This window comes from Sus scrofa, chromosome 2, assembly GCF_000003025.6.
Source record: "Sus scrofa isolate TJ Tabasco breed Duroc chromosome 2, Sscrofa11.1, whole genome shotgun sequence".
In the NCBI taxonomy this organism is placed as follows: domain Eukaryota; kingdom Metazoa; phylum Chordata; class Mammalia; order Artiodactyla; family Suidae; genus Sus; species Sus scrofa.
In genome coordinates, this window is record NC_010444.4 from 134,171,610 (window position 1) to 134,185,528 (window position 13,919).

The window sequence follows — 13,919 nt, forward strand, 5'->3', positions numbered from 1 at the left end:
GTAAATATATCTCCAGCCATCAGAACAGTTATGGCATGCAGTGAGTCCTCAACAATACCAAGTAAAAAAGTAAATGAATTTGTGGGTTCACAATCATACTTGCTACATTACTATTAGAACACAAAGGTTTTTAAAAGCAGAACAATGTTATAAAAATGTTAGTTCTTACATATTTCTATGGCATTTTTGATAGTCTTCTGAAGAGGTACCTAGGAAAGGAAAAAAAAATCTATTAGAAATACATGTCAGGGGAGGAGGTATCAAGATTGTAGGAGAACATGGAGCTCCCCTCCCTTAGCAAACATATCAAAAATACATCTACGGGAGTTCCCGTCGTGGCGCAGTGGTTAACGAATCCGACTAGGAACCATGAGGTTGCGGGTTCGGTCCCTGCCCTTGCTCAGTGGGTTAACGATCCGGCGTTGCCGTGAGCTGTGGTGTAGGTTGCAGACGCGGCTCGGATCCTGCATTGCTGTGCCTCTGGCGTAGGCCGGTGACTACAGCTCCGATTCAACCCCTAGCCTGGGAACCTCCATATGCCACGGGAGCGGCCCAAGAAATAGCAACAACAACAACAACAACAACAAAAGACAAAAAGACAAAAAGACAAAAAAAAAAATACATCTACGTATGGAAAAATTCTCATGGGAACCTAACTCTAAACTGGCAGAAAAAATTCCTATATAAACAAAGCTGCCAGAAAGATCTCCACATAACCAGTGTGGATGGAAAAAAAGGCACTGAGTTGGGACCTATGTCCTTGGGAGGGATCTGTAAGGAAGAAAAGGTTCACACTGGGTGGACCCTCACCCTGGGGAGTGAGCAGGTCAAGCTACAACCTGGGCATCACAGTCTCGGGGTCCTGTGCAGAGGAGAAAAGCCCTCTTGTTTGCAAGGAAATCCATTGAGAGAGACAGAAGAGTTGGAAAAGCCAAGACTACTTATGAGGAGTACTCACATGCTGCCATGCCAATAATCAGGGTAGAGAGAGCCTCATGACACTTCCCAACCCAAAGGGGAAGGCACTCTGGCCCCAGACTGACAGAAGTTCTGGGCAAAGACGTGGTCTAGCTACCTAGGGACAGACTAGGGTGTCTGGGGTGTGATCTGGGTGGAGCTGAGGTGGGCACTGTTAGTGAGTGCACGAGGTGGGGTCAAAATAGCGTGCAGTGGCTACGTGCTGACCCCTGATCACAGAGGCCCCAGGAAAAGGCTCAATCTGGCTAAGCAGAGACAACCCAAAAGGCCTGGGGTACAATCCAGGTGGAACCGTGGAGGCCACTATCAGCACTCAGGAACAGGCAGCACTTCCTCTCCCAGCTCCATCTACCCCAAACCACACCTCTGTGGCAGATCCAGGCAGACAGGTCCGTGGAAAGGTCTGCCACAAAGGCAGTCCAGGCATCAGGTGGCAACAAAGTCTCCTAGTTCCTGTGGTCACAATACCCTGACTCCCAGGCCCAGCCTACATCACACCATGGTCTTGCACTAAATCTGGGATAAACACAAGAGAGAAAGGGATGTGATTGTGAGCTTCTTCTGAGCAAAACTACATAGGCAGTGCACAGGTTCTCTGTGACCCAATGGGCCTCACTTGTTCAGCAATATCTCCTTTGGGGCAGGGCATGCACTCAAGGGCCTGATCAAAACGCAACCCTCAGAGCTTATAATCCAAAAACTAGGACGCAGACCCTGACTCCAACAGGATGGTGACAGCCAATGAGCAGAGAGGAAGTTCCATCTTGCATTCTGCATAAGCTCTAGATACCCCAGAACCAAAACCTGTCTTAAGGGAATAACAGCCAGCACCACCTGAAGAAGGACATGGCTGGTACAAAACCAACCCTTGCATCAAAAAGACTGGACATACCCAGTCTGGACCAGGATGCTCCCACATAAAAACAGCATTCAAGACTGCAGTAAATTAGGTTGTGATGATGGTTGTACAACAATAAATATAATAAAATTTATTGAATTATTTTTAAAAAGACCACAGTAGATAACTATTTCTCTTAAATTCACAGAGACAGAGAAAGTGAAGTAAAAATGAAAAGGCATAGGAACTTCTTCCAATTTAAAGAACAGAGAATGACCCTATAAGAAAAAACAATGAAACAGAACTCACCAGTTTACTGGACCCTACATTTTAAAAAGTGGTAATAAAAAGGCTAATGGAATTGAGAAAAATTATCGATAGAAATGCAAATAATTGTAACAAGGAACTAGAAATTATAAAAAACAAATCAAGTGAAAATAGACAATTCAATTGCCAAGATAAAAACCAATATATACACAATGAATAGCAGGCTAACGACATAAAAGGACAAATAAGTAATCTGGAAAAGAGAATAATAGAAAATCACCCAATCAGAACAGCAGACAGAAAGGCAAATGAAAAAATTGAAAGCAGAGTTCCTGTTGTGGCTCATTGGATTAAGAATCCGACTAGTATCCATGAGGATGTGGGTTTAATCTTTGGCCTCGCTCAGTAGGTTAAGGATTCCTCATTGTCACAAGCTGTGACATAAGTTGCAGATGCAGCTTGGATCTGGCATTGCTGTGGCTGTGGTATAGGCCGGCAGCTGCAGCTCTGATTAGACTCCTGGCCTGGGAACTTCCATATGCTGCAGGTGCAGCCCTAAAAAGATTAAAAAAAAAAAAAAAGGAAGCACATATGGGATCCATGGGATAATATAAAATGTACCAATTTATACATAATAGAGGTTCTAGAAGGAACAGAGAGAGAGAGGTGGATTGGAAATACATTTGAAGACATTACAGCTGAAAATTTCCTAAACCTAAAGAAGAAAACAGATATTCAGCTACGGGAAGCACTGAGGGGTTCAAACAAAATGGACCCAAAGAGACCCACACCAAGACATATCATAATCAAAATGGCAAAAGTTAATGAAAAAGAGGATTCTCAAGGTAGCAAAAGAAAAACAAAGAGTCAGTTACAAAGGAACCCCCATAAACTATCAGCTGATTTATCTGCAGAAGCGCTGCAGGCCAAAAGAAGGTGGGATACTATATTCAAAGTCCTGAGAGGGAAAAATCTGCAACCTAAGATACTCTACCCAACAAGAGTAACATTTAGAATAGGAGAGAGAAAGAATTTCTCAGACAAGCAGTAAATAAAAGAATTCAACAACTGAACCTAGTCTAAAAGAAATATTGAAAGGTCTTTTCTAAATATCAAAAAATCAAGAACCTATAGGGATGGGAAAAATCACACTAGGAAAGGCAAATATATAAAAAGATTGATGATCACTTAAATAAGTCAGTACATAGAGTAAAAAAAATACAAAATTGTGTAAAATTGATTATAACTACAATTAACAACAAAAGGATAAGCATGAAGATGCAAAATAGAACATTAAAATCACACAATGTAAGGGAGGGGAGTACAAAAAGTAGATATTTTAGAATGTGTTTGAACTTGTAGGACAGTTTAAAGCAAGTAGAAATAATTGTGGGTAAACATACTTGTAATCCATGGTAATCACAAATCAAAAACATACAAATAATACACAAACATCAAGAAAATAAGATACTCAGGAATGCTGCAAAAGAAAATCATCAAACCACAAAAGGAAAAAGAGAAAGAAAAATGAACAAAGAAGAACTACAAGAACAACTATAAAACAAGAATTAAAATGGCAATAATATACACCTATCAATAATTACTTTAAACATTAATGTACTAAATGTTCCTGTTAAAAGACATAGAGTGGCAGGAGTTCCCGTCGTGGCACAGTGGTTAACGAATCTGACTAGGAACCATGAGGTTGTGGGTTCGATCCCTGGCCTCGCTCAGTGGGTTAAGGATCCGGCGTTGCCGTGAGCTGTGGTGTAGGTCACAGACGCAGTTCGGATCTGGTGTTGCTGTGGCTGTGGTGTAGGCCGGTGGCTACAGCTCCGATTAGACCCCTAGCATGGGAATCTCTGTATGCCACGGGAGAAGCCCTGGAGGAGGCAAAAAGACCAAAAAAAAAAAAAAAAAGACATAGAGTGGCATACCGACAAAAAACAAGAACCTACAATATGCTGTCTACCAGAGTTTCACTTCAGAGTGAAAGATACTCACACAGACTGAAAGTGAGGGAATGGAAAAAGATACTTCATGCAAACACAAATGACAAGAAAGCTGGGACAGCAATACTTAGACAAAATAGACTTTAAAACAAAATTCATGAAGAAAGACAAAGAAGAGCATTATGTCATGACGAAGGGATCAATACAAGAAGAAGAAATTATACTCATTAACATACATGCACCCAATATAGGCATACCTAAATATATATTACAAATACTAACAGACACAAAGGGAGAAATGGATAATAATACAATATTAGTAGGAGACTTTAGCCCCCCACTGTCATCAATGGACAGATCACTCAGATGGAAAATTAATGAGCCAACAGACTTCCTAAATGACATCTACAGAACTCTACAGCCAAAGAAACCATAATATACACTCTTCTCAAGCATGTATAGAATGTTCTCCAGTATAGACTACACATATTAGGTCAGAAAACAAGCCCCAACAAACTTAAGAAGTCAGAAATTATTTCAAGCATCTTTTCTGACCACAATGGTATTAAACTAGAAATCAACCACAGAAAGAAAAATGGGAAAAGAAAAAACACACAAAGACTAAACAATATGCCCTAAAAAACCAATGGGTCAATGATGAAATCAAAGAAGAAATCAGAAAATACTTCAAGACAAATGAAAATGAAAACATAACCATATAAAATCTATGATATATACAGCAAAAGCAGTTCTAAGAGGGAAGTTCAGGAGTTCCTGCTGTGGTGCAATTGGATCAGCAGCGTCTCTGCAGCACCAGGACAAGGGTCCAGGCCCAGGCCAACCACAGTGGATTGGGGAATCCAGCACTGCCGCAGCTGCACCATGAGTTGCAACTGTGGCTCAGAACTGATCCCTGGCCCAGGGTAACAAAAAAAAAAAAAGTGAAAAAAAGAGGAGGTTCACAGTCATACAGGCTTCCTCAAGAAACAAGAAAAATATCAGTTAACACCCTAACTTACTACTTAAAAGAATTAAAGAAGAAGAAGAACAAACAAAACCCAATGTCAGCAGAAGATAGGAAATTATAAAGATCAGAGAGGAAATAAGTAAAATAGAGATCAAAAAATAATAGAAAAGATGAATTAAACACAAGAGCTGGTTTTTTGAAAAGATAAACAAAATCAACAAATATCTAGCCAGGCTTACAAAGAAAAGAGAACCTAAAGTAACTGATATCACAGAAATACAAAAAATAATAAAAACATACTATGACCAGTTATAAGCCAAAAAACTGGGCAACTGAGGAGAAATGGACAAGTTTTTAGAAACATACAGCCTGCCAAAACTGAGTTAAGAAGAAACAGATATTTTTAAAAAAACTGATCACTAGAAATGAGACAGAACCTATAATTTAAAAAACTCATTGAGGAGTTTCTGTAGTGGCTCAGCAGTTAGCAAACCCAACTGGCATCCATGAGGACACGGATTCGATCCCTGGCATTGCTCAGTAGGTTAAGGATCTTGCGTTGCCGTGAGCTGTGGTGTGGGTTGCAGATGCGGCTTGGATTCTGTGTTGCTGTGGCTGTGCTATAGGCCAGCAGCTACAGCTCCGATTGGACCCCTGGCCTGGGAAACTCCATGTGCCATGGGTGCAGCCCTAAAAAGACAAAAAGACAAAAAAAAAAAAAAAAAAAGTCCAGAACAAAACAGCTTCCCTGAGGAATTATTCAAATTATACAAATATACAAAAAACTAATATCTATCCTTCTCAAACTATTCCAAAAAAGTGAAGAGAAGGGAATACTTCTAAATTAATGCTGTGAGGCCATCATCACCCTGATAACAAAACCAGATAAAGATACTACAAAAAAAAAAAGAAAATTATAGGCCAATATTTTTGATGAATAAAGAGCCAAAAATTGGGAGTTCCTGTTGTGGCTCAGCAGGTTACTAACCCAACTAGCATCCATAAGGATGCAAGTTCGATCCCTGACCTCACTCAGTGGGTTAAGAATCTGGCATTGCTGTGAGCTGTGGCATAGGTCATAGACATGGCTCAGATCCTGCCTTGCTGTGGCTCTGGCTGTGGCCAGCAGCTGCAGCTCCAATTCGACCCCTAACCTGGGAACTTCCATATGCCATACCTGTAGTCCTAAGAAGCAGAAAAAAATAAAGGAGGCAAAAACACTCAACAAAATATTAGTAAACCAAGTCCAGCAATACAAAAAAAAAAAAAAAAAAAAAAGGATCATACATCACAATCAAACTGGATTCAATCCAGGGTTGTAAGGATGGTTCCATATATACAAATCAACCAACATCATATACCACATTAACAAAAGAGAAGACAAAAACCACATGATCACCTCAATAGACAAAGAAAAGGCATTTTACAAAATTCAACATCCGTTCATGATTTAAAAAACTCTCATTCAAAACAAACGAACAAACAAAAAACAAAAAACAAAACCCCTCTCATTCAAGTGGGCATGGATGGAACATATCCCAACCTAATAAAAGCTATCTATGACAAACCCACAGCCAACATAATACTGAACAGTGAAAACCTGCATGCCTTCCCACTAAATTCAGGAAGAAGACAAGGGTGCCCACTCTCAGCATTTCTATTCAACATAGTATTGGAATTTCTAGGCACATCAATCAGATAAGAAAAATAAATAAAAGGTATCTAAGTAGAAGGGAAGAGGTAAAACTACAGATGACATAATACTCTGTATAAACAACTCAAAAGTCTCCACACAAAAACTATTAGAACTAATTAATTCAGCAAGGTAGCAGGGTACAGGATTAATATATAATAATATACTGCATTTCTTTACACTAGTAATGAAATACCTGTAAGAGAAAGTAAAAAGTCTTATTAAAAATCACATCAAAAAAACACCTAAGAATAAATTTAGCCGAGAAGGTGAAAGACCTATATGCTAAAAACTATAAAACACTGATTAAGGAAAGTGAAGATGAATTTACAAAATGAAAAGATACCTCATGTTCTTGCACTGGAAGAATTCATATTGTTAAAATATCCATACAACCCAAGGCCATCTACAGATTTAATGCAACCCCTATCAAAATGCCCATGACATTTTTCACAGAACAAGAACAAATAATCCAAAAATTCATATGGAACCACAAGACCAATACTGCCAAAGCAAACCTGATAAAAAAGAACAAAGCAGGAGGCTTAACCCTTTCAGACTTCAGACAATACTACAAAGCTACAGTAATCAAAACAGCTTGGTACTGGCACAAAAAGAGACATATAGATCAATGGAACAGAATAGAAAACTGAGAAATAAATTCACACACCCATGGTCAATTAATCTACAATAAAGGAGGCAAGAATACGTAATGAAGAAAAGAGTCTCTTCAACAGTGGTGCTGGTAAAGCTGGATAGCTACATGTAAATAGAACGCTTCCTCACACCATATACAAAAATAAACTCAAAATGGTTTAAAGACATAAATATAAAACATAACAACATTAAAACTCCTAGAAGAGAACATAGGCAAAACATTCTTGGACATTAATCACAGCAATATCTTCTAAGATTAGATGCCTAAGGCAAAAGAAATCAAAACAAAAACAAACAAATTGAGCCTAATTAAACTTAAAGCTTTTGAACATCAAAGGAAACCATAAACAAAATGAAAAGACAACCACAGAATGGGGGAAATATTTGCAAATGACATGACTAACAAGAGCTTAATATCCAATAAACACACACAGGTCATGGAACTAATATCAAAAAACAAACTCAAATCAAAAAATGGGCAGAAAGGGAGTTCTCGTAGTGACTCAGAGGTTAATGAATCCGACTGGGAACCATGAGCTTGCGGGTTCCATCCCTGGCCTCACTCAGTGGGTTAAGGATCTGGCATTGCCATGAGCTGTGGTATAGATTGCAGACTCGGCTTGGATCCTGCGTTGTTGTGGCTCTGGCGTAGGCCGGCTACTACAGCTCCGATTAGACCCCTAACCTGGGACCCTCCATATGCCATGAGTGCGGCACTAGAAAAAGACAAAAAAATAAATAAAATTAAAGAATGGGCAGAAGACCTAAATAGACATTTTTACAAAGAAGACACATGGCCAACAAGCACATGAAAAGATGCTCAACATCACAAATTATTAGAGAAATACAAATCAAAAACACAGTGAGATATTACTTCACATTTGTCAGAGTGGGTATCATGAAAAAGTCTACCAAAAATGCTGGAGATGGTGTGGAGAAAAGGAAACCTGCTATACTGTTGGTAGGAATGTAAACTGGTACAGCTACTACAGAAAACTGTAAAAACTTAAAATCGAGATACCATTCAATCCTGCAATCCCACTCCTGGGTATACATTCAGAAAAGATGAAAACTCTACTTCAAAAAGATACATGCACCCTGATGTTCACTGAAGCACTATGTACAATAGCCAAGACATGGAAGCAACCTAAATGTCTAACGACAAGAATAAAGAAGATGTAATATATATATATTAACCTAATCCTAACCCTAACCCCTAACCCTAACCCCAACCCCCCCACATACACAATGGAATATTATTCGGCCATAAAATAACGCCATCTGCAACAACATGGATGGACCTGGAGATTATCACACAAATGAAGTAAGTCGAACAGAGAAAAACATTATCAGGAGTTCCCTTTTGTTGCAGAAGGTTAAGGATCCAGTGTTGTCCCATCAGTGGCTTGCGTTGCTGCTGGGGTGCAGGTTTGATCCCTGGCCTGGGAACTTCCATGTGCCATGAGTGTGGCAAATAAATAAATAAATAAATAAAAAGGGAGACAGAGAAATATCATATGATATCATTTATATGTGGAATTTAAAAAAAATGACAAAATGAATTGATTTACAAAACATAAAGATTCTTAAAACAAACTTATGGTTACCAAAGGGGAAATATGGTGGAAAGGGATAAATTAGGAGTTTGGGATTAACATAAACACACTACTATATATAAAATAGATAACCAACCAAGATCTACTATTTAGCACAAGGAACTATACTCAGTATTCTGTAATAACCTATATAGGAAAATCATCTGAAAAAGAATGGATATATGTATATGTGTATATATATTACCGAATCACTTTGCTATACACCTGAAACATAACATTGTAAATCGACAATACTCTAATAATTTTTTTTTATTTTCTTATTTTATTTTGTCTTTTTAGGGCTGCACCTGCAGCATATGGGGGTTCCCAGGCAAGGGGTTGAATCAGAGCTGTAGCCGCCACCCTACGCCACAGCCACAGCAACATCAGATCCGAGCCACCTCTGTGACCTACACCACAGCTCATGGCAATGCCATATCCTTAACCCACTGAGTGAGGCCAGGGATTGAACCTGCATCCTCATGGATACTAGTCAGATTTATTTCCTCTGAGCCATGATGGGAACTCCTAAATTTTTTTTTAAACTGAGAATTTTCTTCATCTCTGTGCTTCACACTGTTCCTGAGTGTGAACTGTTCCTCAGCACTGTTCCTCCAAACAGCTTCTTTGTCTCATCAAGCAAGAGAGGGAACAGACAATAAACAGACACCCGGGTACTTTCCTCAAGATTAAACAGGGGCTATCATTGTGACATATTTGTTTCAATTATCTTTTAAGAAATAAATACAATATGGGAGTTCCCGTCATGGCGCAGTGGTTAACGAATCCGACTAGGAACCATGAGGTTGCGGGTTCGGTCCCTGCCCTTGCTCAGTGGGTTAACGATCCGGCGTTGCCATGAGCTGTGGTGTAGGTTGCAGACGCGGCTCGGATCCCGCGTTGCTGTGGCTCTGGTGTAGGCCGGTGGCTACAGCTCCGATTCAACCCCTAGCCTGGGAACCTCCATATGCCGCGGGAGCGGCCCAAGAAATAGCAACAACAACAACAAAAAGACAAAAAAATAAATAAATAAATAAATAAATAAATACAATATGACCTCACCTTTCCCCCATCCTCCAAAGGGATAGCTAATATCTAGAAATTGATAGGTAGTTTTTCATGCATGATTTTTTTAAATTTATAATTGATTTGCAAAGTTTCTGCTGTACAGCAAAGTGACCCAATCATACATATATATGTATATACATTCTTTTTCTCACATTATCCTCCATCACGTTCCATCACAAGTGACCAGAAATAATTCCCTCTGCTCTACAGCAGGATCTCATTGCTTATCCACACCAAGCCATGGTTTCTTTAGATAAGTCATTTCAAGCCCTCACTGATTTTTTTTTTCTTTTTAGGGCCACACCCATGGCGTAGGTAGGTTCCCAGGCTAGGGGTCGAATCAGAGCTACAGCTGCTGGCCTACACCACAGCCACAGCCACACCAGATCTGAGCTGCATCCATGCATGATTTTGTATGTGGATGTTTACATAAATAATATTTTGAATTGTGGCAAAAAATTTTAATTTAAATAAGTGCTTCCATACTGTGAAAAAAAATGTGATATATATATATATATAAATCATATATATATAATGGAATACTATTCAGTCATAAAAAAGAATGGAATATTGCCATTTGCAGTAACATGGACAAACCTAAAGGATATTATATTTAGTGAAGTAAGTCAGCAGAGAAAGGCAAATATTATATGAAATCACTTATATGTGGAATCTAAAAAATAATATAAATTAATCTATATAAGAAACAGACTCACAGACAGAGAAAACAAAATTACAGTAACCAAAGAGAAAAGAGGCAGGGAGGGACAAATAAGCAGTATGGGATTAACAGATACAAAGTGTTTATATGTATATATTTTTAAAATATATTTTTCTTATTAAAATTGCATAATCTAATTCTAATAATGAGAAAACACTAGACAAATTCAAATTGAAGGACATTATAAAGATAACTGATCAGTAGTCTTCAAAAGTATCAAGATTATGAAAAACAAAGAAAGACAAAGGATCTGTCACAGAATGCAGTAGACTAAGAGAAAAATAATAATCTAATGCAATGTAGCATTCTAGATAGGATCCTAAATAGAAGAAAAGACATTAGTGGAAAAACTGGTGAAAACATGAATAAGGTCTATAGTTTACTTAATAGTTTTAACACCAACGTTAATTTCCTGATTCTGATCATTGCACCAGGGTTAAAGATAACATTATGGAAAGCTGGGTGGGAGGTATGTGGGAACCCTCTGTATTACTTCTGTAGTTTTTCTGCAAGTCTACAGTTCAAAATAAATGTTTTTAAAAAGTAAACCTATATGTGCTTAAGCTACTTACTGTTAGATATTATGTGTAGCCACAGGTAATCCTAACTGATTAATTTAACTTAGAAATCATTCAAAAGAAAAAACAGTTTGATTTTTCAATATAGACAAGGGTTTCCCCCCGAGACATGAGGAAAAAGAATGTGAAACTTACCTAAAATTGCTGAGAGATTTGAAAATTGAGGTGCCTTCTCTATTGCTACTGCTTTACTGGTGTCCAAAAGAGTAGAATTCTTACATATTACATTTTCTTCCAACATGGGACACTCCCAATCTGAAAAGACAAGGATTTGGAGTTCTTGTTGTGGCTCAGCAGTAACAAACCCACCTAGGAGGATGTGGGTTCTATCCCTGGCCAGGGTCAATGGGTTAAGGATCCATTGTTGTCGTGAGCTATGGTTTAGGTCACAGACTTGGCTCAGATCTGGAGTGGCTGTGGCTGTGATGCAGGCCAGCGGCTATAGCTGTGATTCAACCCCTAGCCTGGGAACTTCATATGCCACAGGTGTGGCCCTAAAAAGAATAAAATAAAATAAAAAGGCAAGGAGAAATGGCACAAAATTTTGAATAACAGCACCCATGTGGTAGGATACCTTTTTCTCCCCAACTCAGGTCGCCAGCCAATACCAAGCTATGGTAACTGAAGAACGTCTTGGGTGAGACAGAAAAAAAAAAAAAAAAATGACAAACCTTAATGGCATCAGGACATCTGGGCTATTGCAGTGCTCTAACCCGCTTTCTTTCACAGATTTTTGCCTTATAAAGATTATTGATCTAAGGTAGAGGTATCGCACATGGGGTTTGCCTTTCTTATTTTATGTATAATTTATACATAAAAGTTATACCTATGTACCATTAACTATCATATTACTCAATAACAAACTGCTATTACTTGATGTCAGTTCTAAGTTTTCCATTACTTCCCACTATGGAAGTATGAGGCTATCCTCTCTTATATTTCCTTTTTCCCACACTTCCCATTATCCTCATGTTATTATATCATATGTGTAGTTAGAATAATATTCCATGTAGACATTAAGATTATATAAGTTGCCATAAAATGCTATTTACTCGTGTGGTATACCATGACCACCTTTTGTTTTACCTGGAGCCAATAAAAGTTTTCTTTGTTTAGTTTTTCTCTGTATTTTCATCTCTTTAGTTATAAACTCTATTAAATTGTATAAATCCATTCCATATATTTCATCCTTCGATATTCTGAAATTCCATAATGCTCTTTGTTGGTGTTTTTCATCTACTACCAGGCAGAGTATAGCCCTTTAAATGCAGAAATCATATTCTTTAGCTCTAGAAAATGTTCTTGAATACCTACGATAATTTTCTTCCTATTTTTTTCTGGAACTCCTATTTGATATTAGATTTCATATACTGCTTCTCTACCTTTTTTTCTATACTTTTGATTTTTTTCACTCTTCCTTTTTTCCCATGGGAAGTCTCAACATATCTTCTAATCCTTTTATTGAGTTTTCCATTCTGCAACTGCATCTAATTTGTTCTCTGGGTATTCCTTTTTACAGCATCTTACTCCCATTCAATACATACATATCTCAATGAAGACTTTTTTCCCCATATTTTCCTCTCCTTTTGTTTCTATTTCTGTTTGGGTAATTTTTTTTTTTAATTTTATGGGGGTTAGAACACTTAACATTGAGACATCCTCAAATTTGTAAGAGTACAATATAGTGTTGTTAACTATAGGCACAGTGTTGTGCACTAAATCACTAGAACCTATTCATCTTGCATAAACGAAACTATAGCTTGTTGAATGGCAGCTCCTCACATCCCCCCTTCCTAGGCCCTGGCAACCAACATTCTACTCTACTTCTATGAATTTGACTACTTAAAGTGGAATCATTTTCTCTTCTTATGACTGGCTTATTTCACTTAGGGTAATGTCCTCAGAGTTCATCCATGCTATTGCATATGGCAGGATTTCCTTCCTTTTTAAGGCTGAATAATATTCCATTGTATGTATACACTATATTTTCTTTATCCATTCCTCCATTATTTTTATTTTTTAATTTTTTTTTCTAGGGCTGCACTCGTGGCATATGGAGGTTCCCAGGCCAAGTGACTAATCAGAGCTGTAGCTGCTGGCCTACACCACAGCCACAGCAACTCGGGATCCGAGCAGCGTCTGCGACCTACATGACAGCTCACGGCAATGCCGGATCCTTAACCCAGAGAGCGAGGCCAGGGATCAAACCCACAACCTCATGGTTCCTAAACAGATTTGTTAACCACTAAGCCACAACAAGAACGCCCTATATTTTTAATTTTTCAAGTAACTTTCCATACTGCTTTCCAATACAACTTCACCATTTTATAGTCCCATCAACAGTGTACGAGGATTCCAATTTCTCACATCCTTACCAACACTTAGCCTTTTTTATATAATAACAATTCTAACAGTGGTGAGGTGATACCTCACTGCGATCTTGACTTACATTTCCCTGCATATACCTGTTGGCCATAAGAATGTCTTCTTTGGCAGAAATGTCCATTCAAGTCTCTTTTTTTTTTTTTAAGGGGAGCATCTGCAGCACAGGAACTTCCCAGGCTAGGGGTCAAATTGAAGTTACAGCTGTCAGCGTATGCCACAG

General features: G+C 38.3%; 1 protein-coding gene across 1 annotated transcript in view; it reads right to left on the reverse strand.

Moving 5' to 3' along the window:
* MEIKIN (meiotic kinetochore factor) overlaps positions 1-13,919 on the reverse strand; it is a 104,683-nt gene that overhangs the window by 68,042 nt on the left and 22,722 nt on the right. Inside the window, exons 5-6 of the mRNA XM_021084744.1 lie at positions 11,450-11,569; positions 170-209 (exon numbers count right to left, since the gene is read on the reverse strand). Of these exons, the coding sequence (XP_020940403.1) occupies positions 170-209; positions 11,450-11,569 (160 nt within the window). The remainder of the gene's footprint in view (positions 1-169; positions 210-11,449; positions 11,570-13,919) is intronic.